Here is a 27,402-nt window from a genome sequence, read left to right on the forward strand (position 1 = left end):
ACAAGTGCCCAGTATGTTGCAAACATTTATATAACCAGTCGCCCCATTAACAAACATATAGGCATCTTCGATTTTTCCCTATAACAAAAAATGCTATTATGGCCATGGCCTTCTCCACTCAAATCTATGTTTGCCTCCTTGGGAATTTCTGTAGTAATTCTGGAAGTAAAGTTTCTTGGCTGAAGGGAATCTAGATGTTAAATCTGTTGGGTAATTTCTTGCCTTTGAACCCATCAGAAGTCCCAGTGTCTGAAGGGCCATGGTAAAGGTCCTTAATACTTTCATAAATACCCTCACTAAGCATTCGATTTCCCAGCGAGCATGGGCTTCTTGGAGAGCCGGGGTTGGGGGGGGAAATCACTGGAGTGCTGAGAATATCAGCAAGAAGCAAACTGGGCGCCAACGCAAGCCCACCCATCATCACCCAATCAAAGGTGTCCAGGTTCCCATTTTGCACACGGTTCCTCCTGCTGGACACCACGAACTGAAGGGCGAGGTCAGCCCCTGGGTGTTACATACCCCTCAACGCATCTGTTTTATCTGGAAACATGCATACCTGTTTCGGAAAGCTTAGAGTCTTTTCACAGACGATCCTGGCCCCCGCCGGTGGGTCAGGGAATTCGTAGACTTGGGTGGCGGTTCGTGGAGACCCCTCCACCCAGCTCCTCATGTCCTCGTACACGGGGCCTGCAGTCGGGGGCTTGAGTAGGGTGGGCACCTGGTAGGTCTCCTTGGAGCAGGTAAGAGGTTCTTCCAGGCCTCTCAGGAGAGGGGCACACGGCCTGTCTGCGGGAGCCTCAGGGAGGATTTGGAGGCGGTTGGCAGGGGCCAGACCTTGCCTCCCGTGGAGCAAACACTTCCACCAGCCCTCGCTTTCTGGCACGTTTTGTTCCAGAATGGTCAAGATGTCTCCTCTGCAGAAAGCCAGCTCGTAGGAGCAGTCTGGGTGGTTGTCAAAAAGCGCTCTGGCCAGGAGGGTCTGGGGGCGGGAGGAGAAAGAGCTCATTGTGATTCCTGCTGCCAACATCCACTCCGTCAAGGCCACTGGCTTGGAAACACATTCGAATGTTTCCCTGACCCCATAGGCTCTTGTCCCTACTCTTTGCCTGATTCCTTCCGACCCATCCTTGCGGACTCTGGCGAAATGTCCTGTCCTCAGGGCAGTCTAACTTGTCGAGTCTCCTGAATGTGCTCTCAGGGCTCTGTTTCCACTGTGACGACCCCGAGCTGCGTGGGTCAGCGCAGCAGAGCACGTAGTCGAATTGAAATCCTGGCTCTGTGACTTCTTAGCTGTGGCCTTTGAGCAAGTTAGCTACTCTCTCTGGGCCTCAGTTTCCTTGTCTGTTAAATGGGACTAGTGATAATATCTCCCAGGGCGGGGTGGTGGTGGTGGTGGTGGCAAGAATGAAAAGGACTATTATGTACATAAAGCTCACTGAACAGAGCCTGGCCGTTAGCAGGTGCTCGGTAAAGGCTGTTTACTGTCCTCATGATCACGGTGCTCTTTGTCTGGTTGTTGTTATTTCTCTCCTGAACTGGATCCTAAGTTCCATGACTGCTGCGACCCTATCTCCCTTATATGCTGCTCGGTCCCCAACATCAAACTCAGATTCAGATGCCTGGGAGTTGCTCAGTCGACCTTCCTTAGCGGGGGAGTGAGGAAGGAGAGACACGGGAGTTAGTGACTAGTTTGTGGCCACACGACCAGGATCAAAACCCAGTCAGGGGCGCCTGGGTGGCTCAGTGCGTTAGGCATCTGCCTTCAGCTCAGGCCATGATCTCGGGGTCCTGGGGTTGAGCCCCGCGTCGGGCTCTGCGCTCAGCAGGGAATCCATTTGTCCCTCCCCCCCCCCACAACCATGTTCATTCTCTCTTTCTCTAATAAATAAGTAAAATCCTAAAAAGAAAGAAAGAAACCCAGTCAGTCTCCCTAATTCTCAGATTCATTCTCTTCCTGTAAGCCACACACACTGTCCTGCCTCAGGGACAGCAATGGGTAAGCCTCCTTCTTATTGGATTTTGTTACTATAATTACATGAAGACAGTTTGTTTCTCGGGGTTTTAACATAACCACCTGTTACTACGTCAATGCACACTTTTCACAGAAAAATTAGGAAATGCAGAAGAACAAAAAGAGGTGAAAACTACGCATAATCCCACCACTCAGAGGTAACTTTTTAGACCATTTGGTATTTAGCCTTCTGGTTGCTTTTTTCTTTCTTCGACTAAATTTAGTTAATTATACCTTTGATAGTCATTAACTCCTAGTACATACAGTTTATAAATAAGACAAAGCAAATTGACCTGCTGCCCCATTATGTTTGTCAGGGAGCGTTGCTTTTTATTTATTTTTTTGCGTAAAGTCTTTCTGTTATGAAAACGGAATTGGAGGTCCAGCTGCGGAAAAGTATCGTTTTAAGCACACAGTGAGGTCTCTGTGCATTTAGAGAAACACTATCACGTGTAAATCCAAGCATAAGTCGAGTCAGGTCCTGTGTACAGACACTGATAATCCCACATTAAATCTACTGCAGTTGAGGTCCCAGGAGATCAGGAATAAGTTCTGTACCTGGAACTTTCTTCTTACCACAAAAGCAGTAAACGTTCAGGACAGAGAGAGTACAAAGTAATGATGAGCAAATAGAAGAACGCAGAAGTGCCTGCCACGGATGACCACTGTCACTCCTTGGGGTCGTCCCCTCTCGGGTCTTGTGCCTTTTCGTTCATATTATGCGCAGAGTCAGCCGTGTTTCAAAAGCCTCATGCATGGAAGAGCTTGCTCTTCCTGGTTCAGGGACATTTTAGCTAATTCCAGTTTTTAGTTATTACAAACAGTGCTGGGAAGATCGTCTTTCTCACTAGATCTTTGCCACGTTCCTTATTTATTTCCACAGAGAAATGCCCAGGGGGCTGAAATCCTTAGGACGCCCCCTGCCCTCATGGCCCTCAGACACGGCTGACCCACGGACCCTTCCATCCACTGTGAACGGGACCGCCCACTTCCTCACACCCCATGACCCTCGGCAGGAGCTCTTGGTTGGATGGTACATTTGTTTTAAAAATCTTTGTCATGGAAACTTGAGATTTTTTTTAAAAAAACACATTCTTGGCAATCAACTCATTTTTAAAAAGAAGGAACACAGAGGTTGAGCCTCTGCCTTCGGCTCAGGTCATGATCTCAGGGTCCTGGGACCGAACCCCGAATTAGGCTCTCTGCTCGGCGGGGAGCCTGCTTCCTCCTCTTTCTCTGCCTGCCTCTCTGCCTACTTGTGATCTCTCTCTCTCTGTCAAATAAATAGATAAATAAAAATCTTTAATAAAAAAATAATAATAAAAAGAAGGAACACAGTCCCGAAGCATTAGAGGTGTGTGTGTGTGTTGCGGAGGACCTTCCTGCCTGTGGGCCTCTCTCCTTCTATCCTTGAAATCTCCCCTGAGAGGCTGTGCCAGGTTACACGGAAAAGCAGAGAGCCCAGTTAGGGCTAATAAACACTGATTGCCTCCGGGGTGTGAGGGACTTCATGAAGTGTCCCCTCGGCCACCTACAAATTCTTTGTTAAGAGCAGCCGACCTTGGCTGAAATTTTATGAGCTACAGCACTGTTCTGTGTGCTTGAGTTCGGAGATACCAATTTTGATCATGTGGTGGTCCACTCTGTACGCTTTCCACGGCTCCCCCGTAGCCCGCGCTCTGCCCAAACCTTCAGACCCTGAGAGATCCCACTCCCGCCCACATCTCCGGGCTCGTGGTATCACTTCCTCATCAGCCCCACAGGAGCACACCCTTTGCGTGGGCTTGAGTCCCTCACACAGGCTGCTGCCTCTGTCTGAGAGTCAGCAGCTGTGTGCCGAATCAGACCCACTCATCTTTCCAGACTCCTCTTAGATGTCCCTACTTGGCAGAAGGATTCCTTGACACCCAGACTCCTTCAGACTACCCTAGTTCTCTCCATTTTTTTTTGCTCAATGCTTTTCCGTGTCAGGACTGATGACATTGGCATATAATTCATTAAGTAGGTGATGATCATCTATTCGGTGTCTCTGTCCGGGCTAGAGCACCGACTCCGGAAGAGGAAACCGTCCTCACTCTAACCGCATCCCCAACTTCCGGCACATGGCAGGTGCTTATTGGCGGCTTTTTGAGTGAATTGGGTGGATAAGGCGGTGGATAAGGCCCCTGTGTGCATAAAAGGACACACAGCTGAGCTGAGAGCTCCTGTTTCTTTCTAGAGTAGGATAAAAAGGAGGGTCTCCGAGACTCTCTGCCCATCCCATTAGGTGGCCTTTGATGGGAATGACCACCACGATGTCCAAAAGATGGGCCACAGGACCTGGCTAGTCTGCTTACTCGGCAACTGTCCCATGGATGTGGTGCGGGCGTGTTTCCAGCCTGGGGAATCGAGCAGAGCCAAAGCATTTAGAGGGAACAGAATTGTCGGTTCTTATAAAGAGTACCAATTAGGGCGCCTGGGTGGCTCAGTCGTTAAGCATCTGCCTTCAGCTCAGGTCATGATCCCAGAGTCCCAGATTGAGTCCCAGATCGAGTCCCACATCAGGCTCCTTGCTCAGCAGGGAGTCTGCCTCTCCCTTTGACCGTCCCCCTCTCATGCTCTCTCTCTCTCTCTCATTCTCTCTCTCTCAAATAAATAAAATCTTAGGGAAAAAAAGAGTACAAATTAAAGGCCAGGATTTAGTGAAGTTCTCTGTTATTTTGTAGATTTTTTTCCTAGTTAATAGTAATCTCTGTATAGTAAGAAAAGAACCTGAAAGGTTACGGTCTATTACCTTGTCAGACTTTAACCAGATTTAATAATCGTTATTCAATTGCCTGCGGCTACCTGGATTCTTAAAGGCTCTCTGACCCAGTTTGAACATCTTCCTGGTTCTCTCCTTAACGGATCCGTGTAACAAAATCCATGGTACCTTCCTGAACATTACACTGCAACCGTTCACACTGGTGGGAAAACAAAAACACAGTCTCCAACCAAGCATCACGACTTCACGAAATACACTTGGCACAGCCGTAAAAGAAAAAGCAGATCATTGGAGAGCCGCTGGCATTTGTTTAGAAATAAGATCACGTGTGTGTCCAGACAGAGCAGTTGCCGCATTATGGCCGCTGCTCGGAAGCACCCAGACTGGCATCAGCTTCTGCAGCGGATTTGCCTGTTACGAGAGGCAGGGACTGCTTCCTGGAGAACAGCTGGCTCGTACAGTCAGCCACTCCACGCAGCACCCACAGCTGTCCACGACGAGAGCCACCATCTTACGACTCTGGGCCTCCCGCCTGCAATCTGCAGGGCAAACACGCCTCCCTAACAGGCTGTAAACTCCAGGCAAAGGAAAAATCCTATGCATGTTGCTATCACTTAACTGTCTTCGTTCTAATTGGCAGGGATGTCTCCGGACACCTCGTGCAATCAGCCAAAGTCTCAAAGTTTTAATAGCAAAGCCCATCAAAGTTTCCGTTCCGAAAGAGGAATCTAATACAAGTGAGGCATCTTGGGGGCTCTTCACCTGGGAAACAGAGGACCGTATTGAATGGGGCCCTACTTTGCATCGGGGGCGATGCGGTCATTATACCCCTTATGGATGCATTTTCTTATCCTCATCTTACAGAGGAAGAGGCTGAGGGTCAGAGAGATCAAAAGACTTGTCTAAGGTCACCCTGACTCTAACGGCTCTCCTCACATCCATTACTGCCCCGTTCATTCCCCTTACAATCCATTCTCCAGACATTCAAGCACATAAGTATTTAAATCCTTAAATCAGATCATGCTGGTTTCTTATTTAAAAACCTCCAGTGGCTTAGAAATACACTTAGAACAAAATCTACATTCCCTGTCTGGCCGCCCTCCTGGCCCACCACTCCGCCTGTTGACTTTCCTTCAGCCACATTGTTTTCTCCCTTTTCCCAGACGCACTGGGCTCGCTTCCACCACAGGACCTTTGCTCTTGCTACTCCTCCTGCCCAGAGCACTCTCCCGCCAGACCTTGCCTGACTGGCTCCTCTTACTGATCTCAGCTCAAAGGTCACCTCCCGAAGAAGCTGTCCTTGCATGAAAGTCACTTCTTGCTGAAATGTCCCTGACCACCCACCCAACTAAGGCCAATCTCCTTGTCGGCGTCCTGATGGGACTGAGATGCTGAGCCTTTAGGCTCACTGAGGAAAGAACGCAGTCAGGACAAGCCAGACGTTTTTGGGCCTACGGTCGGGGTAGGGAAGGGAGGAAGCAGCAGCAGCAGCAAACACTCAGCATTCACCTATGTCCCTGGCACTGTGCTAAGCTCTTCATGGATAACACTTGGAAGCAACCGCCAGCCCGCCACGAGGGAACCTCACCACCATTGCGATACTCTCTGAGCCCACTCACCAGGTGTTATTTTAATAGGGTGTTAATGTGGAAATGTCTGTGTAGATACTGAGAAGATGAAGGAAGACGTATGTTTATACTTTTGTCCTCTGTGGCCACACTGACAGAGTCTGTGAGCAGTGAAAGAAATATTCCTGACTAATTTCCAGAAAGAGCATTTCCCTCACATGCCCCACCTCATGCAACAGCTGGGGAGGAAAAGAAAATGAAGATGAATTTGGAAGAAAGAAACAAAGACGAAGTATAAGATTTTCTGGAGAGGGGGTGCCTGGGTGTGTCAGTGGGTTAAAGCCTCTGCCTTCAGCTCAGGTCATGATCCCAGGGTCCTGGGATCGAGCCCCACAGGGACTCTCTGCTCGGTGGGGAACCTGCTTCCTCCTCTCTCTCTGCCTGCCTCTCTGCCTACTTGTGATCTCTGACTGTCAAATAAATAAATAAAATCTTTAAAAAAAAGAAAAAAGATTCTCTGGAGAGACCTTTACACAACCGTCAGATGCAAGGCATTCGTCTGTGTTGAACGAGCTATGGGAGTAACTAGCTACAGCTGGAGAAATCTGGGATGTTTGTTCATTCATTGATTCATTCATTCACCAAGATCGTACGGAGCATCTACTATATACCCAGGGCCCTGCTAGGGATACAGCAGTGAACAAAGTTCCTGATCTCGTGTCAGTCTACGTTCCAGTGGGGGAGACAAACCTAATCAGATTTTCCCAGAAAGCAACAGAGGGTTTCTGCCCTTCTTCCGGACAAGGAGGGAAATACAGAAGTTATGAGGAATGCGGGTGTAGTGAGAACAGAGCCGTGGAAATTGTGGAAATTGTGCTCTGAGGGTGAGGGGGTAGGAGTTAGTCAGCTCAGGAGTCATCCAGGCGAAGGAAGAGAAAGGTCTGAGGGCTGCGGGGGCGCGATGGAGGGAGAGGGTGTGTGTGGAGCGGGCGGCGAGCAGAGGAACCGAAAGGTGGCGGGGCCGGAAGGGAGAGAAGTAAACAGAGGATCCAGAGCTCGAGTCCCAGCCGCTGAGGCTTGCGTCTGGTTGCCCGGTGAGAGGGATCGGAGTCGGAGGGAGCGGCCGCGAGACCAGAGAGGCTCATCAGGGCCAGCGGCCCAGCAGATGAGGGCACAGGCTGGGTTTAGGACAGCCCGGGGAAGGCGGTGGTGAAGGATCGCCTGCGATCTCTACGGCAAGTCTCGAGAGAGGGGAGGAGGAACCCAATATGGACCAGGGAGAGTAGCCGGTTCTCGTGCTTTCTGTCTCCTGCAGTGGCACAGAGAGCCAGCCGCCGCGGCTGCAGCTCGAAGCAGAACCACAGGGAACGAGCCCGTGGAGGGGCCGCCGCGGAAGCTTCGGCTCTGTGCCTCTCTTAGTCATCACGTTCTGGACCAGCAGGGTGTGTGCAGCCTCTATACCTTCCATTGTGCTTTCCTCCCTGGAAAGAACAAAGCTGCAGACACTCAGAGCCTGAGAGCAGGGCGGGGACCCAGGACGCTGTCTTCAGGGTTCGCCTCATTTGAGAATGTTGCATGCCTCAGACCAGGAGAGGTTATGCCACCTGCCTGAGGCCACACAGCGGCGGGCAGCAGCGTGTCTGACGCCAACGCCTGCTTTGCCAGCTCGACGCACGGCCTCTCCAAATCGAAGTCAACCTCTTGCTACTTACAGAAGAAGCAGCGAACTCACATGATGATAGGAGCTGGGCAGCAAGCGTACTGAGGCCAGGGGTGGGACATTTGGGAGCGCTGGAAAGTGCAGCGAGCGCACACAGATTTTAAAATATAACTTCTTGGGCCAAGCGAAGTGTGCTGCTCCTGAGTCCAGCCACCGCCGGGGTCTTGGAGGCCCCGTGCTGCCCTCCTTTGCAAACCCGGAGCTCATGCGCAGGAGGCTGGAGCATTTCTGCTCAGTGCAGGGCTCCCGAGTGAGCAGATGATCTGTTTGATGTGCCCCCTACCCCGCCCCTTACGTTATGGCCAAGACCACGCGCTGACTCCTCACAACACAAGACTCCTCTACCCTTTCCCGTTGCTCCCCTCTCCCCTTCCCCACGGACACAAGTGCTATCCCCACCCCTATACTCCAGGATTCCTAAGATTAAAAAGTTAGTAGCCGGGGGTAGGAGAGACCCTGAGATGATTTCCTGCAAAGTAGGCAGAAGATCGTCATTTCCTTGGGAACATAAATCGTACCACAAGGTCTCCAGTGCATGGCCGGAAACAGTAAACATACTAAGCGTTCGAGCAAGAGATAAGAGACTGTACATGTGGCAAGAACCGTGAGCCCCAAGTGATGGCTGCCCCCCTGCTCTTACACTGTCATAGAATCTCCTCACTGACAAAATGAGCATCTGACTTCTACTGAACTCCTTCTCTGAAAAATGTCTGTGTTTAGCATTTTAGCCTCTTCCTCAGGGATTCCATGACTTGTTTCCAAGAATTCTTTGTTTTAGGAGAAGGTAGCAGAATTGTTCATACTTCCCCTCTGAGGATCATGAGAAAATAGTAACATATAAACCACATTTTTTTTCAAAGCACACACTGTAAATATTCGAAGACTTTGACAGATGGCAAGTATGGCTCTCTGAAGTTCGTACAGGCTTCCCCTGGGTGGAGGAACTTTGACTCTGAGATCAGTGAGAGCTTCCCTCATAGACCTCTATGGGGCGGCTGAACCCAGACTCGGGACACCAGGAGTAGACACGGAGCCGAGAAAACCCTTTGATCCTCATAGGGACAATAGTCTCCCTCGAAAGCCCTGGAAGAATTCACTGGAAGTATCTCATGCTGGGGAAATACACAGACTTAGAAGGATCAAAGCAGGGAGAACGGTGCCATTGGCTTGTTTGCACGCTTACTTTCCATCGTTTTTAAACGCACATTATGTTTAGAAAAAAAGAAGTTTCCAAGAGTATAAGCAAAATCCCCTCACCACCTCCATTTTCTCATCCGTATTCTCCAAAAAGGAGAGAAAGACAGAAGAAGAAGGACAACCCTGGGGAAGAGACAGAGGGACAGGCGACTCACTTTGTGAGAGGTTTTGGCGGGGAGCGGCATTCTGTGAGGTAAGAGGATAGGACAGGTGTGTTTTTAAGGAGTCATGGCAGAGATGGTCTGGAGAGGATTCCCAGTGCGCAACCCCCCATACCAGTGCAGCCTACTCCGCACACACGCTGTGTGTTAGCTGCTACTGGTCTCCTGCAGTTAATCAAAGAGAAAAGAATCCCCTTGACTCTGGGCTGCATGTTGAGTCGCATCACGTTAATTTCGGTTTTTACTACTTAGCCACTTGCCCGTGGATGAGGAGAGGTCACAGTCTTCCGACTTCTGGGCCAGACACTGCAATAATTCGCCTACATTATTTCTCCTGGTATTTACCACCCCACGGAGCAGTTACTGTGACTAATGTTCTGTTCGAGAGATGAGAAAACCAAGGCACAGAGAGGGTGATAAAGTATCGTAAGGGGCTCAGAAAACAAGACGCAGAACGGGAATGGAACACAAGCAGTTTGGACTCTGCAGTCTGCCCTTGGCTCAGTGCTTGGCTCAGCCAGCCAGATGGCACGTGCGTCTTGACAGACGAGCAAAGGACAAAGTGTGCCTCCAAGAGAAGGATGGTAAGCGGATAAATACATTTCATTTTATTTTAGTTTACTTTTTAAAGATTTTATCTATTTAACGGGGAGAGAGATACCAAGTAGGCAGATGCAGGCAGAGAGAGAGAGGGGGAAGCAATCTCCCTGCTGAGCAGAGAGCCCAATGAGGGACTCGATCCCAGGACCCTGAGATCATGACCTGAGCTGAAGGCAGAGGCTTAACCCACTGAGCCACCCAGGCGCCCTGATAAGTACATTTTAAAGATTTTATTTATTTGTTAGAGAGAGAGAGAGAGAGATACAGAGCGCAAGCACAGGCAGACAGAGTGGCAGGCTAGAGGCAGAGGGAGAAGCAGGCTCCCTGCCGAGCAAGGAGCCCGATGTGGGACTCAATCCCAGGACACTGGGATCACGACCTGAGCCAAAGGCAGCCGCCTAACCAGCTGAGCCACCCAGGCGTCCGGATAAGTATATTTTAATTAGGTATGTACGTTGCATGGTCATTTATCAGGATTAGATCTTGCCCTAAAAATTCAGAACACAGCTCACAGGTTATTATTGGTAAAGAATGATACACTTTCATAATGGAATACCATAAAGCCATTAAAAAGAACGAGGTAGAATTTATATGAGTTGAAATGGAACCATCTCCAAAATATAGTATTAATTTTAAAAAAATCAGGATGACTAAGTGTGGGTATGGTGTGTCCCCATTTATGCTATTGTGAGTATAACATCTTTGTGCAAGGTGACATAAGTTTTTGGTTGGCACTTTCCCTCTCTCTGGCTGGGGGACCAGAGCCCAGGAAACCACAGATATTTGGGATTAAAGGAAAACATGCTTTTAGCCCATGCTCACTGGTAGTTAGAATTTTGTAAACCCTGGGTATGTGTTTTAGTTTTAAAAAAGGGTTCTATTGGAAGAAAATGGCTTTACGTTGGTAAACTTGAGTGACTGTCATTAATCATTCCTGTCCATTAGAGAGAAGAAACCTTGCCTCCAAGTCAACTTCATCTCAGCTGAAAGCAGTTTTCCGCACAAGTCATACCACCAACAGAGAAATTAGGACGATGTTGCAAGATACAAGAGCAGGTGTTGTGTGCCTGTAACGTGCCTGTAACGTGGGGGCGACCTGCTGCTGCTTCCTTCCCCACCCCCAGCTGTATTCTGAAGTCTGTCGTTGAGCTGGGACCACCTTCTCTTCCTTTTCTCCACCCCCCACCACCCCGTTTCCCGTTTTCCATTTGTCCCTCCTTTCTTCTTCCCTCCTCTTGAAGAAGCTCCCCTTGAAACAATTGTTCAAGAAAGAAGTTGTTGCCTTAACTTCTGTTTTCCCTCATGGTTTCAATAACTTTCCAGAGCAACGCTGACATTGACAAGTGCAATTCCACAAGGTATAGGGAACTAGGTGTCACGGAAGATAGCAAAACGGTACATTTCATAATCAGAACGCGCCCTGGGACTTGCAACGGTATTCACTACTCACCTTTCATGGGTCATGCCTAATGTGCTGAGAGAGCTCGTTGGTGCTATTGTGGGGCTCGAGACAACTCTGCGACAAGAATCTGCATTTTAGGGGCGCCTGGGTTAAAGTTTCTCTGCCTTCGGCTCAGATCATGATCCCAGATCCTGGGATCGAGACCCGCATTGAGCTCTCTGTTCAGTGGGGAGCCTGCCCCCCCCCCCGCCTCTCTGCCTACTTGTGATCTCTCTCTGTCAAATAAATAAATAAAATCTTTTTAAAAAAAAAGAATCTGCATTTTGGTGGGGGGTTAAGGGTAGGAGAAGAATAAATGAAGCAAGATGGGATCGGGAGGGAGACAAACCATAAGAGACTCTTAATCTCACAAAACAAACTGAGGGTTGTCGGGGGGGTTTAGAGAGAGGATGGTTGGGGTTATGGACATTGGGGAAGGTATGTGCTATGCTGTGACGTGTGTAAACCTGGCAATTTACAGACCTGTACCCCTGGGGCCAATAATACATTATATGTTAATGGAAAATAAAAAAAAGAATCTGCATTTTAGTCTCAGAAATATTTGGGCTTTTTTTTTTTTTTTTTTTTTTTTAATGAGGTGACAGCTAAGTAATTTCTTGCATCATTCTACGGCATAAAGAAGAGTTGTTTCTCTTGGAGCTGGTTTTAAAGGCGTAGCAAAAGGAGAGACACGGAAGGAAAGCTGCTGTCGCCTGTCAAGAGAGGCTGAGGCTGGCAAAATCAGCGAGTTTGGGCTCCAGCCGCTGCTCTGAAAAAGTGGACGCGTTCTCCAGTGACAGGCTCCAGAATGCGGACAAAGTGACCCCAAGTCACTTTCACTGAGACACCGAAATACCCTTTTCTCCCAATAACCTTTATGTTTAGAGTAACACTCAGGCTTAAAAAAAAAAAAAAAAAAAATTAACCGAGTAGCATATAGTTTTTTAAACAAAATATAAATCCTCTCTTTTTGGTTCCGAAGCCAAAAATGGGCCATAGAGCAACTTTCAATTGCTTGAACTGGTGTGACAGCCCTTTGAGGACGATCATTACTGGCACTCTTAACTTAGGGGAAACATTTGAAATAACAAGTAATAGACCCCTTCACACGGTTAATGTAGAGTCCCAAGCAGTTTGAATAGTTGCAAGAAATGGATGCCCACCAAGAGAAACGCTGATACTCACATTCACCTTCATCTTGATCCTTTAAAGAAATTATTTTTCAGAGTGATTATTCCATATCCTGAAAAACACCGGCAGAAACCTCTTGGGAGGGGAAGTCCTTCGGTGGCAGTTTAAGCCGGAATGCTGAGGGGTGTGGGTCTAAAACAGTTGTGCGTGAACCGTGTGCTCCTTCTGCAACTGTTCTCGCCAGCAGATCTGAGCTGACCGCAACAGCCCTACCAAAGGATGGGGCCGGCCACAGCAGGCCTTCCCTCCGCCTGTGCCCTGCTCCCCGCCCCCATCCATCGGGTGCCAATAGCTATTGTGGTGGGAACAATCCTGACGAACATGGAAATGAGACGCTACATGAGAGAAAAAGAACACCTTAAGTCAAAGACTGATTCCTTGTTCTAACACCTGTAAAAATGGCCCTGGTTGATGGCATCCTCTATGAAAAAGCAGAAACGTGAAGTGATTTCTCCACCGTAACGTTGACCTCTGAACCCTCCAGCTTTGAAATCTTCTTGAAGGTTCAGATGAGAAAGCCCCTTATCCCAGGACTTCCGTAGCTGTGGAAGGTCCTGCCCACGGATAAGACTTTGAGGAAGTGACTGACCAGAAAAAAATTCCGAAGCCGACCAATGGAAGTGAAGTATTTTCTTCCCTGAGGCCTGAACGCTGTGGTTTTCCAGTAGGTTTGGGTCTTGACCAGATCCACTTGTTTGAATCTACTTCCCCTATTGATGGGAACCTTGCTAGAATGCACTTTTCGTGCTTCATTGATTTGGCAATCATATATTAAATCCCTACTGTAGGTTTGACACCGTATGCTGGGGGCAGTGAGCAAAGCAGTACAGGTCCCCTTGATGTAGCCTCAGGATAGAAATGACGCAATGAGAAACCAGGCCTTCCAGTAACTGATATTTAATTGGTTGTGGCCCAAGATGGGTGTCTGTTATACCAAACTGTGTCCTTCAGTCCACTGTTCCTCACCGCTCCCTCCTCCACCACCTCCACGTTAACTCTTGGCCAGTCACATCCCTGGGTTATCGATTAAGATACCTTGTTTGGAAAAAAAAGAGAAGTTGGAAGCAACTTCTGGAAGTGGTTGAGGTTGAGCCCTTGCTCGTGAGAAGCGCAGGGAGGGAGGAGGGCGAGTGACTGGGAACTTCTTGGGGCCTCCACAGCTGGGTTCTTTCCCTTTTAAGCTTCCTTTCCTCTCTTCCTGTTTTCTTTCTTTTTTTTTTTTTTTTGAAGGAAAAAGAAGAGGAAAGACAGGGGCTACAAGAAGGTGTTTCTGTGCCATTGTGCCCTGTCCGATGAGGAGGACACTTTGTCTAGGATGGCACTTGTCAACTCCGTGTGTCTATTAACTGCTTCCCGTCATAGCCATGTGTCATCGTTCTTGGTACATTGTTTTACTTAGAGTAAAATGTTAAAAGAGACCAATTACTAACAACTCTTCCTAAGCTACCTTGCCTGTAAAATTGTTTGATGAGCTAGTATTCTTTTTTTTTAAATGCATATGAGAATACATAACAGACGTTAGAAAAATGTTGTATCTGTGTCCCGCATCTAAGATCGTCTGGGAGGCTAGCAGTCAAGGGCCCTTCAGGGTGTGATTTTTTTCCATCTGATTGATCAGGAAGAATTCAAAGCTGGCCCAAGCTGTTTAACAGATTACAGAAAGATAAGGGAAGGTTCATACCTGTTCACTGAACTCTCTATGCCCCAGGGTCATTTTTAGGTGTGTTAGGAAGCAAGGAGCCACCCTGTTACTTGAGCTCGTGGTCTCCCCTCTGTGGATGTAAATTTATCCCAGTGCCTGGACTTACCCACTTTGTTGTCAGTAATGAGCTATGGATAAACCCGTCGCAGGTCTTACTTGGGAAACCACACGGACAGTGAGACACTGGTGTGTGTAACTGGCTGCGCTGACCTCACAATATTCATTAATCTCCTCACTTCGGGCAACATCCATGCAGGAAAGAACCAGCTGGAAGTACTCGCTGTCTATCATCAACTCTTATGCCCTTTCAACCTCGGGGCAAGTTTACATTCTGAACCTGAAGTGAACATCCCCCAAAGCCCTTTTTACTTTCTGTTAACTGGAGGGCAAAAATTGCCAAGGGAGAAAGACCCTACTGCTTTCTTGTCTCATTCCTTCTGTTTTCTTCTCCCTGGATGACAGATTGCCTGTAACAGATGCAGAGCAAAAGCTGCTTTTGGTTCTACGGAGAAACAAGACTTTCAGGAAAAAGAACAATACTGTCTATCCAGTAACTTCTAAGCTCACGGAGACATTCTCTCGGGAGTGCGTGGCCACATGGGTAGCCCAGACGTGCCCGTGGATGACTTTTCAGTGGTTTCCGTGTTTTTCCTAGAGGAGTCTGCAGAGACTGCAAGCCTTTGCCCAGAAGCCCGGATGCCGGCCCAGGTGCGGGACACACTGCCTTCTTGCCATTACTTCTGTCCCCATGGTGTGGACCCAAGCCTCCTCTTCCACTCCAGCCCAAAATGACTTATGAGCAATACAGATGGACACGGTTCCTAAAGTATTTATTTCCCCTTTTTGCAACTCATGTTGGAGTATCCAAATATCACTTCTCCCCGCCTCCCACCTCCGTCCTTTGAAGTTATTTCCCCTCCAGGCACTTGTCATTTCCTCCCTTAGTCATCCTAGTTCCAAAATGACCATGTTCTGTTTTTAGGGCTGCTTCCCCATTCGATGATCATGCAGACTACTTTTCTTTGAATAGTCTGGTAACTTTGGGGGTCGTGAGGGTGTTCTGTTGAGTTCTTTTTTTTTTTTTTTTTAATAGTGAGCTCTCTAGCAAATAAACTGTTACGAGAATAAAAGTTATTAAACAGGAGTGATCATACAATATGATGGGTATTTTATTCACTAAAATGACAGTTTATTATATTGGGAAACGGGTGGTGTTTAGAACAGTGCACGGCACAGGGCAGGCACCCGTTAATTTGTTGAATGAATGAAAGGTATATTGCCTGGAAATAAGGTTGGTAGAAAACAAACATCAGTTTAAAAGGATGCGTAGCATGTGTCGTTCAATAAAAACTGTTTACATCTTTCTTTGGTCTTCTTTCTGTTCATTTCCCCTGACAGTTTCAAAATGTCAAAAGTTTTTTCAAAGGACAGGGAAGGGGTTTTTGTTCGTGTGCACTGGGAACAGCACGGCGGCCTGCAAAATGGAAGGAGAGACCCCCGCCCTTGTCTCCTGACTCATCCTCCGCTTCTGCTCTTCTTGGCCAACATCCATTTGTTGCATAGCAGCCTGAGTGATGTCTTAGAAACATAAGACCATAAGACATCAGATCATGTCATCTCCTTCTTTAAATAGGCCAGTGGCTTCCTTAGCACTTAGAATGCACCTTAAAGATCTTACAGGACCAACAAGGTCCCACGTGAACAGGACCCTGCTTCTCCCTGCAGTCTCGTTTCTGCCCACTCTCTCTCCTTGTCCCTCTGCCCCAACAACGTCGGCCTTTTTGCGGATCCTCCAACAGGCTGAATCTCTTCCTGCTGTAGGGCCTTTGCCTTTGCCGTCTCCTCTGCCTGGAATGCTTCTGCCATCGGACAGGTCTCCGGGGAGGCCCTCTCTATCCATCACCTCGATCAGATCACCTTGTTTTATTTTCTTCAGGGCAGTTCTCAACACTGAAGTCATTGTGTCCAGTTACTCATCTACTGACTTTCTGGCCCTACTAGGACATCAGCTCTGTGTTGATCATCCAAACCCCAGGATCCAGTAACTACATTGGATCCCGTTGCTGGGTAGATGGCTAAACTGTGGACAGTGAACTGTGTTCTCTGGCTGGCTGTCATATCTGGGATGTTTTGCCTTGTGAGGCAGGTAAAGGGATGGAACTGCTGGACAAGGTCACAGGGAGGCCGCAGGTCCTTGTGACCTTGACTTCAGCTGCAAAGGCTCAGATCTAAGGCAACTTCCGACCATGGGAGTGAGAAGGGGGCCAGTTCTCGAAAGTCTAGGCTGAGTGGATCAGGCTGGGGCCAGGTAGCGGTTAGGGAGCTTAGAGTCGTGGTGGCCTCAGTTCCCAGGTGTCTGACAACTAGGAAGTACTGTCTCTGACCTTGTGGCAGGGCAGGGCTATGTCGCAAGTGTTCCATCTGCACTCTCTGTGACCTCCCACTTATTCACACACAACTCAAATTGTTTATTGGGCACCTATGGACAGGTACTGCTGTAGGCACTGGAGACCCAGCCCTGAGTAAGAAAGCCCAGAAGACATACAAATGGCTATCAGACACATGAAAATGTGTTCATCATCATTAGCCATCAGGGAGATTCAAATCAAAACCACATTGAGATACCACCTTACACCAGTTAGAATGGCCCGAATCAACAAGACAGTAAACAACATGTGTTGGAGAGGATGTGGAGAAAGAGGAACCCTCTTACACTGTTGGTGGGAATGCAAGTTGGTACAGCCACTTTGGAAAACAGTGTGGAGATTCCTTAAGAAATTAAAAACAGAGCTTCCCTATGACCCTGTAATTGCACTACTGGATATTTATCCCAAAGATCCAGATGTAGTGAAAAGAAAGGCCATCCGTACCCCAATGTTCATAGCAGTAATGGCCACAGTCACCAAACTGTGGAAAGAACCAAGATGCCCTTCAACGGACGGAATGGATAAGGAAGATGTGGTCCATATATAAAATGAAGTATTATGCCTCCATCAGAAAGGATGAATACCCAACTTTGGTATCAACATGGACGGGACTGGAGGAGATTATGTTGAGTGAAATAAGTCACGCAGAGAGAGTCAATTATCATATGGTTTCACTTATTTGTGGAGCATAAAAAGTAACACTGAAGACACAGGGAGATGGAGAGGAGAAGTGAATTGGGGGAAATCAGAGGCGGAGATGAACCATGAGAGACTATGGACTCTGAGAAACAAACTGAGGGTTTTGGAGGAGAGCAGGAAGGGGGTTTAGGTGAGCCTGGTGGTAGGCATTAAGGAGGGCACATATTGCCTGGAGCACTGGGTGTGCTGCATAAACAATGAATCTTGGAACACTGAAAAAATAAAATAAAATAAAATAAAATAAAATAAAATAAAAAATGAATAAAGAAAGCCCAGGTCTGTCCCTTGTGGAGCTGACACTCCAGAGGGGACGACAGATGATGAATAAAGGGAGAAACAGTTGGGAAAGATGATTTCAGACGTTGATAAATGAAGAGGAGGAGGAAGCTGAGAATGACCAGGGAGGGTGTGGCTGGGGACGTGCCTTGGGTGGGGAGGTCCAGAGAGGGGTCAAGCTAGTGAGTGAGCGAGTGTGGAAGATGCTTTCGGGGAAGCCCCATGGCATCCAGCCCCCAGATGGAGCGTCTCAAGGTGGGGGAAGGGGAGGCAGTGAGGTGGGGGATTTGGCGGGAGGAGGTCAGGTTGGCCTTGCGGCCGTCGTAAGTTCTCTGCACACATTCCCGCTGCCATTCCTCAACAAAGACTGAGTGAAAACGTCTTGCTTCCCACCTCAGAGGTCCTAAAGGCACAAGGGGAGCCTGCAATTCTCCCCGCCCGCAAGTGACATCCGCAGTGCGCAGTGCGCTTGCCTGGATGCGCCGAGGCAGGCACCGCCTAGCTGTTGGGCCTGCCTGTGTCTAGACAAGCCCTGGGAACGTTGGCAATCTTTACCGAGCCCCTCCCTGAGGGGCTGGAGGACCGCTCCACCCAGAATTGGGATGGAAGAGAGCTAAAGGATATTTGCTCTTCACTGGAGGTGGAACCTGAAATGTTAAGGACATCTCAGAACACTGAAACGTGCGTGAAACATAAGTATTATTTTGATCAGTTCTCTGGACAACCACCCTTCAGAAACAGGGGAAAGACACGTGTTTGAAAATTCCTTTCAGAAAACCAAGTGAGCCTACAGCCATATTGACAGAAGAGAGAAAGTGCAGGTCTGGGGTAGAGAAAAGTGCAGGGCTGGGGCAGGTAGAGAAAATACTGTGAGAAAGTAGGTATAAAATAGAATCAAATTTCAGAAATTCTCAGAAAGCGAAGGAAAACTAATACCATGCTTATCTGACTCTCCTTCAATTCCAGCCAGACAAAGATGTCTGTGCCCAAAGTTGCCAGTTTCAACATGAGCTCTAATGGTGTGCACGGGTACACACACACTCAGAAGTGAATACAATTTGTAACACACGGGACCCTGTCACTTAAGTACACGCAAACTCTGTTTTCATAAATAAGGCACTTGTAAAACTACCCAAAATCCCAAACAAGGCTTTACTTATAATAAAATCACTTATTCACCCTTTTAGACCTAAATTTCCAGCATTTCTTGAATGGAGTTGAACATGGAGGCAACCAGCTACTGTCCAGTAAGCCAACGAATGACGTGTTAGATGCAGCACTTTGCCACCCGTGACGAGCTACTACCTCTGTTGCGAATGTACCACTCCCCAAGTTTCCCGACACTAATACCATCTTATTTACTTTCCATTTTTCTTTTGGTTTTATGTGAGAATTAGGGAAAACCTAATCAAAGTCAGACAACTACACGAAGGCTGCTGGTCACAAAGGCGGAGACTCTACTGACACAGAACAGTTGGGTGACAAGCAGCAGAACCAGGGGACAGCCTGATAGGCAGTCACGGTCACCCCCCACTGTCCGCAGGCCACCTTCAGGGTATGAGAGGCATTCCGGGATGCCCCCAAAGAACCTGACGGTGCTTCAAAGCCAAATGCGCTGAAAGCTGAGAACCACTTACATGGTATGACCCCTGACTGCATGGTGTCCCTCTAATAAAAAGCAATTAATTAACAAAGGAGATCAACTGTGCTAAAATAAATGGAACTCTAATAGGTATTGCTCATTGTAAAAGGTGAGAAGCTCAACAGTTGTTCCATTAGTGCTCTTACTTGTAGAAAGCCTTTAAATAAGTATATTATATCATACGTGCATTGATATGTTTTGTAGGCATCCCAGAGCCGAGGTTGCCTCTGGACTAGGAGTTGAAGATGTGGGTTCTTGCCCTACTGCTGCTGGTATGGACTTAGTGTTAGAAGGACATTATTAATTCAACGTTAAATTTTCTTGCCTGTGATCAGATTGGAGTTGTACAGAAGAATGTCCTTGTTTTTAAGAGATACATATTGATGTGAAGCGTCCTTTAGGGGTGAAATGTCATTATGCCCAATCGATTTTCAAATGGTGTGACAGTAACAACAAAGTGTGCACACACCTCTGTAAATACACACAAGGAGAGGCAGACAAATGTAGCAAAGTGCCAGGAATCAGTGAATCTAGGTAAAGGCTACGCAGGGATTTACTGAATTACTGCCCCCCCCCCCCAGGTTTCTAATGGTTTAAAATTTTTTCAAAGAAAATAGTTGTGTATAAAATTCCAAGGTTCCTTAAATATTTACACACAATCCATATGAGTGAGGCCGGCATAGGTTACTCAGCGGTAAATTTCACTGGTGACATCCATTGTTATTATTTTAATACTAAGTAACATATTCGTAATTCATATAAACAAGCTTCCCCTTTAGTAACTGTTTCACTTCTTCCTGTTCTACTTCACATTTTAAAAAGGTGCAGCAAGATCATCCTTGAGCTTCATTTTCCTTGTGTCCCAGCTGTTTTTCCTTTAAAGCAGCCAACACAACTTTCTAAATAGTGAATCTTTTTTGATTCATGACACAGACTTGAGCCCCACTCATACGTATCAGTACAAAAGTTCTCGGGAATTAGTGCGCAGAATGTTCCCTGTGGACCCAGCCCCTCGGGGGCTGAAGCCGGAGGTAGACTCCGCTCTGGGGAAGGAGCACGGGATCAACCAGGACACCTGGGAGAGACACTAACTGTCTGCAGGGCCCAGAGAGAGGGGAGGCCAGCGTGGGCGGAGGCCGAGACTCACGTCTTGCTCAAGAAGTTTGTTAGAAGGTGAATGGTCGCCAAGGGATGGGTGAGTTGTATCATCAACCCCATAACCTGCCTTCTGCTAGGAAGTCATTTCATCCGTCTCTCAATCAAACTGGCAGAGGCTTTAGAACACATATCTTTTCCACACTTAGACTTAGTTAAACTTGGTTAAACTTCTCCATCTCAAACTCACATGCACTACTATTAGTACGACCTCAAACTCACACTCACTACTATTCACCTTTCAACTTCATTAGAAACTTGGAGTGCAAATCGGTCCCTGTCCTTAGCCATACCAGGGTGTCCCACCGCCCGCCCCTCCAAGCAGTCCCCGTCACTCACCTTGGGCATACCATCCATGACGCCTGCTCCTTTCATCGTGGTGTGAAACAGCTCCCGTGAGCTCTCCGGCTGATATCTCCGGCTTCAGAAGAGGATTATGCAATGTCACTGCATGCCTCTGGCCTGTTCTCAGAAACTGAATTCTGTGGAGCTATCTGACAACACGGGAAACTGTCAAAATGATTCTCCCAGCAGGCAGACTTTCTGGAAAGCACGATAAGAGTAAAATAAAAGGGATGATGGAGAGGGGACAGAAATCCAGGCCACACTCACTCCTCAATGCCTGGCCTCTCACTTGGTCTAGAAGTAGGGATTGTCACATTTAAGCTATGTGAAACCACAAAAGATGAAAAAAAAAAAAAAAACGCTCTTCTGCTTTATAGGGTGAAGTTCCTACTTTGAAAGCTCAGCGTATGAGCGCGTTGCATTCTCGTCCCCACAAACACTATGAACAACTTCCACCAGACAGAGCAAGTTCATTTTTTTGATTAGAGGCCGCTAGGCCAAATTTGCGATCGTGGTCAGCCTCTCTTCCTTCCTGCTTCCTAAACTTGCCCCACAAACAGCTGGGAGAAAACAAGTCAAGGGGGGTGTCCTCAAGGACCCCGTCCCGACTCATCTCTCCTCTGGTACATACCGCTCCTTGCTCACCGGCCCACCCAGGCCCACCTCCTGGTCTCGGCTCACAAAACTTCATGACGAACATTTTGCGAGTGCTGACTCTTTACCAGGGCTCTCTGCTGAGCACTTTTCTCTTATCTCTTAAATTGTCTCTTAAATCTCACCCATCCATCATCTGAACTTGAAACCACAGCACGGGCTCAGTGCAGTTCAGCATTACCTGCTAAGTATTTTTACTTTCCCTGAATTCAGAGTAAACGTTCAGAGAGGACATACAGGGAAGAAGACTTGCTAGCCACAGTCACAGCACCACGAACTGGTACCCATTCTCCTGAGCGTGGCTCAGGTTACACCTCCAACAGTTTGTCTCTCCCTGTTGCTACCTTCGTGCCGTTAGGGCCCTCCCTGTCTGGTCTGCTGAGTACCCACCCCCGTGTCGTCAGCGCTCCCACGTCTGAGCACCAGGAAGGATTTACTGGAAATAGCCAGCTGATTTCTGGCTGAGACAATTCATATTTTAAATTGTTATCATTGTTGGAAGTTAACTCCTGGGGCCAAGTGACGGACGTGTCACAGATGGGAGCCGATCAACGGGGAGGGAACAACGAGCCCACAGGGTGAGGACACGAGCTGGCTTAGCAGCAAGTTCAAAGCGGAGATTCACAGGGAGGACGTCAGAGATGGGAGAATGGGGAGTCACGGAGGGCAGGTTTCGCGAGGAAGGTATGACAGGAGAGGCGGGGCAGATCGGTCGAGAGGCCGAAATCGCTCCCAGCTGCAACGCCATGAATATGCAAAAAAAGAGATGAGGTTAGCAAGTTCCATTGAAGACATCGAAGCAGGGTCGGATGGAAGAGCAATGAGTCAGAAGGGCTGAGGTTTTGAGTGACAGCCTGGACTAGCCGACGGATTTTATCCCGTTGGTCTTTTGCAGATAGGATGACTCATGCGAGCGGTACCCCTGCCAGGCGTACAGCGGGCAATGCTTGGCAGGCAAAGGCCTGGACAAAATGGCAGGTGATGTCCATGTTGTTGAATGTGAATCTGGACATTTTTCCGGGGTGTGCCTCTTTGCTCCTTTCTTCTGGCCCTAAACTGCATGTCTGTGTTGGTGGGCGTGGATGCTTCCTCTCAGATGAGGAAGATGCGGGCACTGCTGGGCTCAGGTTGAGGTTCAGGCTTCCAGGGTGGGAATCCATTAACCTTAATTTGAGGCTTCTGTGTCCGTTTAGTGGACACACTAAATGGACACAGAATGTGTCCATTATGTCCTGATTTTGTTTTGAAAAGTCCTTATCTCTCAGGCACACATACTGGAATATTGACAGATAAAGATCCGAGATTTGCTTCAGAATAATTCAGCAGAGGGGAAAGTGGCTAGAGGTATAGGTAGAAGAAGATGAGCTATGAGTAGCTGGCTGGGGGGGTCGAGTGATGGCTACATGGAAATTCATTATATTGTAATCTTGACATCGAATTACAAAAGCAACAGCTTTATTAAGACAGAATTCACATACCGCAAAATTCATCCTTTTAAAGAGCACAATTCAGTGGTTTTTTCTTTGTTTTTTGGTATATGCAGGGTTGTGCAACCATCAGCACTATCTAATTTGAGAAAATATGATCACCTTGGAAAGAAACCCATAGCAGTCACTCCTCATCCCTCTGATGGACTCCAGCTCCCAGCAACCATTGTTTTTGTTTGTTTGTTTGTTTTTTAATTGTATCATGCACCTTCACATATATTTGAAAAGAAGTAAAAAGGATGGACAAACTTGCTCAAGGTCACACGGTGATGGGACTGAGGCAGAAACCAGACCCAAGCCTCTCAGAAGAAAGCTAGACTTTGCACAAGGTCCAGTCTGGACGGTTCCCGCCATCTCCTCAAACTCCCAACAGTGATCTTTCCCACAACTGAAGAACTGACCCTTGAGTTCCTAATACAGGTTAGAATGCTGTAATTTGCATGTCTTATTTACTTATTTAGGAGAAACAACCTAAATTAAGAAACAGAATGAAGTCACAAAAGCCACAGATTTGGTCCCAAAAGGAAACAGACTCACGCTTACACAGACTCCTAGTTTTGAATTTTGTGAATGAGGGGCTTGGCTTCTCAGTCTCCTATCTGGCCCTGTCATTTTACTGAATGAAAGCCCTTAGACATTTTGCTGCAATCCATTCGTATTTACTTCTTTAGGCGAAAGTGTCCTCCTGTGCACAAATATTCCAAGAGTTTGCTATTCCAGGAAGGTAGGTGGCTTTCGTATCATTCCGCTGACTGAGGGTTGAAACAGCTGCAGTTCAAGGGAACCGAGTCCGAGACTCTAATGAGATAATTTTCCCCCTTCTCTCGACAAATGCTACTGAGAATGGTATTTTGGATGAATTTTGTCTTCAAAGCCTGGGGCATCTGACCACTTCACTTCTAGAGCTCCTAATAAATGTGCAGGAAGGTTGACTGCTTTTGTAGATGGGACTGTGTTTTGGGTATGCTTTATACTGTTTTCACGTGCACTTCTGGCTAGCATGCTCCTTGAGGGGTAGTTTTCGGACGCTGGGCACTCAGTGCCCGAGTTTTTCAAGTGCAGCTGGACACCAGGTGAAGAATGTCCAAAGCATTAAAGGCTTAGCAGGAAACTTCAGACTGCATGGTTTAAAAAAAAAAAAAAAAATTATTTATTTATTTGACAGAGAGAGAGAAAGAGAGAGAGAGAGAGGTCACAAGCAGGCAGAGAGGCTGGCAGAGAGAGAGGGGGAAGCAGGCTCCCCGCCGAATGGAGAGCCCGATGCAGGGCTCGATCCAGGACCCTGAGATCATGACCTGAGCTGAAGGCAGAGGCTTAAACCACTGAGCCACCCAGTTGTCCCTAGACTGCACGGCTTTCAAAGCATCTAGTAATCTGGCGGCTTTTAACCTCAAGAAGGTAACTCAAATTCAGCTCTTTTGGGGAAAGCAGAATTTCATAAATTGTCAACAAATTCAGCTAAATTCTCCAATGCACAGATGAAACAGGGAGGACTGAGATTTTAAAGGTCAGTGATGACTCTGTTTAACAGTTTGAATTTCGATGTCATGGTGGAGGGGGTTAAAGCAAGCACGACTTGAGAAACAGGATGCAAAAGAAACGCTGAAGGCATCAAGGGGGCCAAAAGCTGGAGGAGAGGGGGGGGAGTGTTAGCAGGAACACAAGAAAATCCCTGGGCACCACACGGGGCCGCAGGCAAGGGGTTACTGTCAGGTGAGTGGCCAGCTGAACAGTGAGTAAGAGGTTCACTGGATTAGAACACCCACCAAGGGAGTCAGAAGGTGAAGTAGAAAAGCTCCAGAAAAAGGCCAAAAGCCCGAGGAATTAAAGTTATAGAAACGTCAACTATTGGGGTGCCTGGGTATAGCTCCGTGGGTTAATGTCTGCCTTTGGCTCAGGTCATGATCTCAGAGTCCTGGGATAGAGCCCCATGTGAGCGGGGAGTCTGCTCAGCAGGGAGTCTGCTTCTTCCTCTCTCCAACAAATAAATTTAAAAGATCTTAAAAAAAAAAAAAAGTTGATTATTTTCTACAAGGTTTTTGTTGTCCAGATCCTCTTGATCACTTTTTAAAGTCTCTTGGTCCTCGGTCCGTTTCATCTCTTCATGGTCGATGTACTCACATACCATGCATCTGATTAATTCCAAGTCTTCAAGTCTGACTCTCGGGTCTAGTTTCTACTGCTTCTCCTCATGGGGGCAGTTTCCTTAAATACTTGATTATGACCCCGTGATTCTCAGAGCTGGATCTGGGACACTGGAGCCTGGGGGAAAGTTGTGTTCTTCCTTCATTGGTGTTGGCTTTAGACTCTTGGGTTGCTTGTCTCCAGCCACAAAGGTAGTATGAGTTGTTTGTTCCCACCTTAAGTGAGATGGGACTGTCAGAGAAGACCCGCCCCACACACCTGAGCCAGCACCCAGTCAGGCAGCTTTCCTCTTCCCGGGAGGTGGAGTTTTTGTAAAGTTCACCCTTTCAGGGAATAGGGCTCCTTCCGGGTTCTAGGCTTTCCTACCAAGTCTGGACCAAAGCTCCCACGTGAGGTCACAGCTCAGAAATCATTCGGCTTCAGGGGCTTGACAAATGTCCTCAGTGCAAATGGCCACCCCATAGCTCTTGATTATCTAGATTTGAACTTTCTGGTTGCTTTTGCCTCTCAAAAATTCCCTGAGAACTTATTGCTAGCTCAGCCTTTTAGAGATTAAAAATAAAAAGAAATTCTGTACAGGTGTGTGCTGAAAAGGTTCTGAGAGTATCCGGTTCACCATATTTTCAGAAACAGAAGTCTCCCTCCCACCCCAAATCTGTTGCTGAGACACCTCCCCCACCCCACAACATCACCTTTCCTCGGCTCAACTGAAGTCTAAGGCGAAAGGTTGGTTTCTCTGAGTCATCAAAAGATATGGAATTATATTTAGTTTTAGGTAAGGCACATAGCTAAAGGAGGTTTGGCTATAGAAATCTGACTTCTAAGCAGAGACAGTCAATTATCATATGGTTTCACTTACTTGTGGAGCACAAGGAATAACATGGAGAACATGAGGAGATGGAGAGGAGAAGTGAGATGGGGGAAATTGGAGGCGGATACAAACCATGAGACTGTGGACTCTGAGAATCAAACCAAGGGTTTTGGAGGGGAGGGACTGGGGGGTTGGGTGAGCCTGATGGTGGGTATTATGGAGGGCACAGATTGCATGGGGCACTGGGTGTGGCGCAAAAACAATGAATTTTGGAACGCTGAAAAAAAAATCTGACTTCTAGAACAAAACACTAAAGAAAGTATGAAAAGTACCAAAGTCATAATTGCTATATGAGAATATAGAATGGAAACATTCAAAGTAAGGTCCAAAAAAAAAAAAAAAAAGAACTAGCTTTAAATTATTACATACAAAAAGTTTATTTTTTAGAAATCACATATCTTTAAAAAAATAACACAGAAGTTGTAAGTTCTGACCCTGACTTATTATTCACTGTTTGAAAGCCAGGGTGTTATGTGGTACAGTTAATGACATGCTGATGTCATGTCCATGTAATATAATATTCCTGGCCTTTATACCAGTTCAAAATATTAATGTGATTTTATTTTTTAAAAGATTTTATTTATTTGAGACACAGATATCAACAGAGATAGCAAGAGAGCAGGAGTAGCGAGGAGAGGGTAGAAGCAGACTTCCGGCTGAGCAGGGAGCCTGACGAGGGGCTGGATCCCAGGACTCCGGGACCATGACCTGAGCTGAAGGCAGAGGCTTAACCGGCTGAGCCACCCAGGTGTCCCAAAATGTGATTTTTAAAAGAAAAAAGAAAAGAAAAAAAAAAGGTCTGTTTTGGAAACACACGAAGTATCTTGATCTTGTAAACGGGAGTCCTGAAACTATAGATCCACTGCTGAGACCACTCCAGAAACTGGAAAAAGCAGGCATCCTTATTTAAATTCATCAATAGTTAAAAAGACCCAGTGGAGCTTAAATCAGGAATGCTTCGGGGTCACTCTAGTGCATGTGCTGGAGTAGAAGGTGGTCAACCTCTGTTGTAGTTTCATAGGGCTGAAAGCAAAAGCAGCAGCAAAAAAAGAAGCCAGGAGCTTTGGCTGGTAATTTTCTATGGAACTGGTTATTCTTTTTCCTATTCAGTAGGTTTCTTCCAATCTTACAAAAGCAGCACCTGCAGATGGCCAAGTCCAAATGCTGGAGAATCAAGACACAGAATAAAAATAAATCCAAACTCCCTATAGACTAAAAAATATCGCTCTTTGGAAATCTGAACTAAAACTCTGATTTAACATATTAAGAATGCCTAAGATGGTTTCCTAGTCCAAAGACTTGAAATGATCCTTAAGGCGGATGACTAAGAATTTTTATGCAGTAAACCTCAGAAGATTTTAAAGTTTC

General features: G+C 47.2%; 1 protein-coding gene across 2 annotated transcripts in view; it reads right to left on the bottom strand.

Moving 5' to 3' along the window:
- CASS4 (Cas scaffold protein family member 4) overlaps positions 1 to 21,216 on the bottom strand; it is a 35,242-nt gene extending 14,026 nt beyond the window's left edge. The window contains exons 1-2 of one of the 2 annotated variants that reach the window (XM_059133074.1): positions 20,872 to 21,216; positions 557 to 979 (exon numbers count right to left, since the gene is read on the bottom strand). In XM_059133074.1, coding sequence (XP_058989057.1) covers positions 557 to 979; positions 20,872 to 20,907 — 459 coding nt within the window. In that variant the 5' untranslated portion in view covers positions 20,908 to 21,216. The remainder of the gene's footprint in view (positions 1 to 556; positions 980 to 20,871) is intronic. The other variant, XM_059133075.1, reaches the window with a different exon arrangement.
- Positions 21,217 to 27,402: the final 6,186 nt, after the last annotated feature.

This window comes from Mustela lutreola, chromosome 9 (assembly GCF_030435805.1).
Source record: "Mustela lutreola isolate mMusLut2 chromosome 9, mMusLut2.pri, whole genome shotgun sequence".
In the NCBI taxonomy this organism is placed as follows: domain Eukaryota; kingdom Metazoa; phylum Chordata; class Mammalia; order Carnivora; family Mustelidae; genus Mustela; species Mustela lutreola.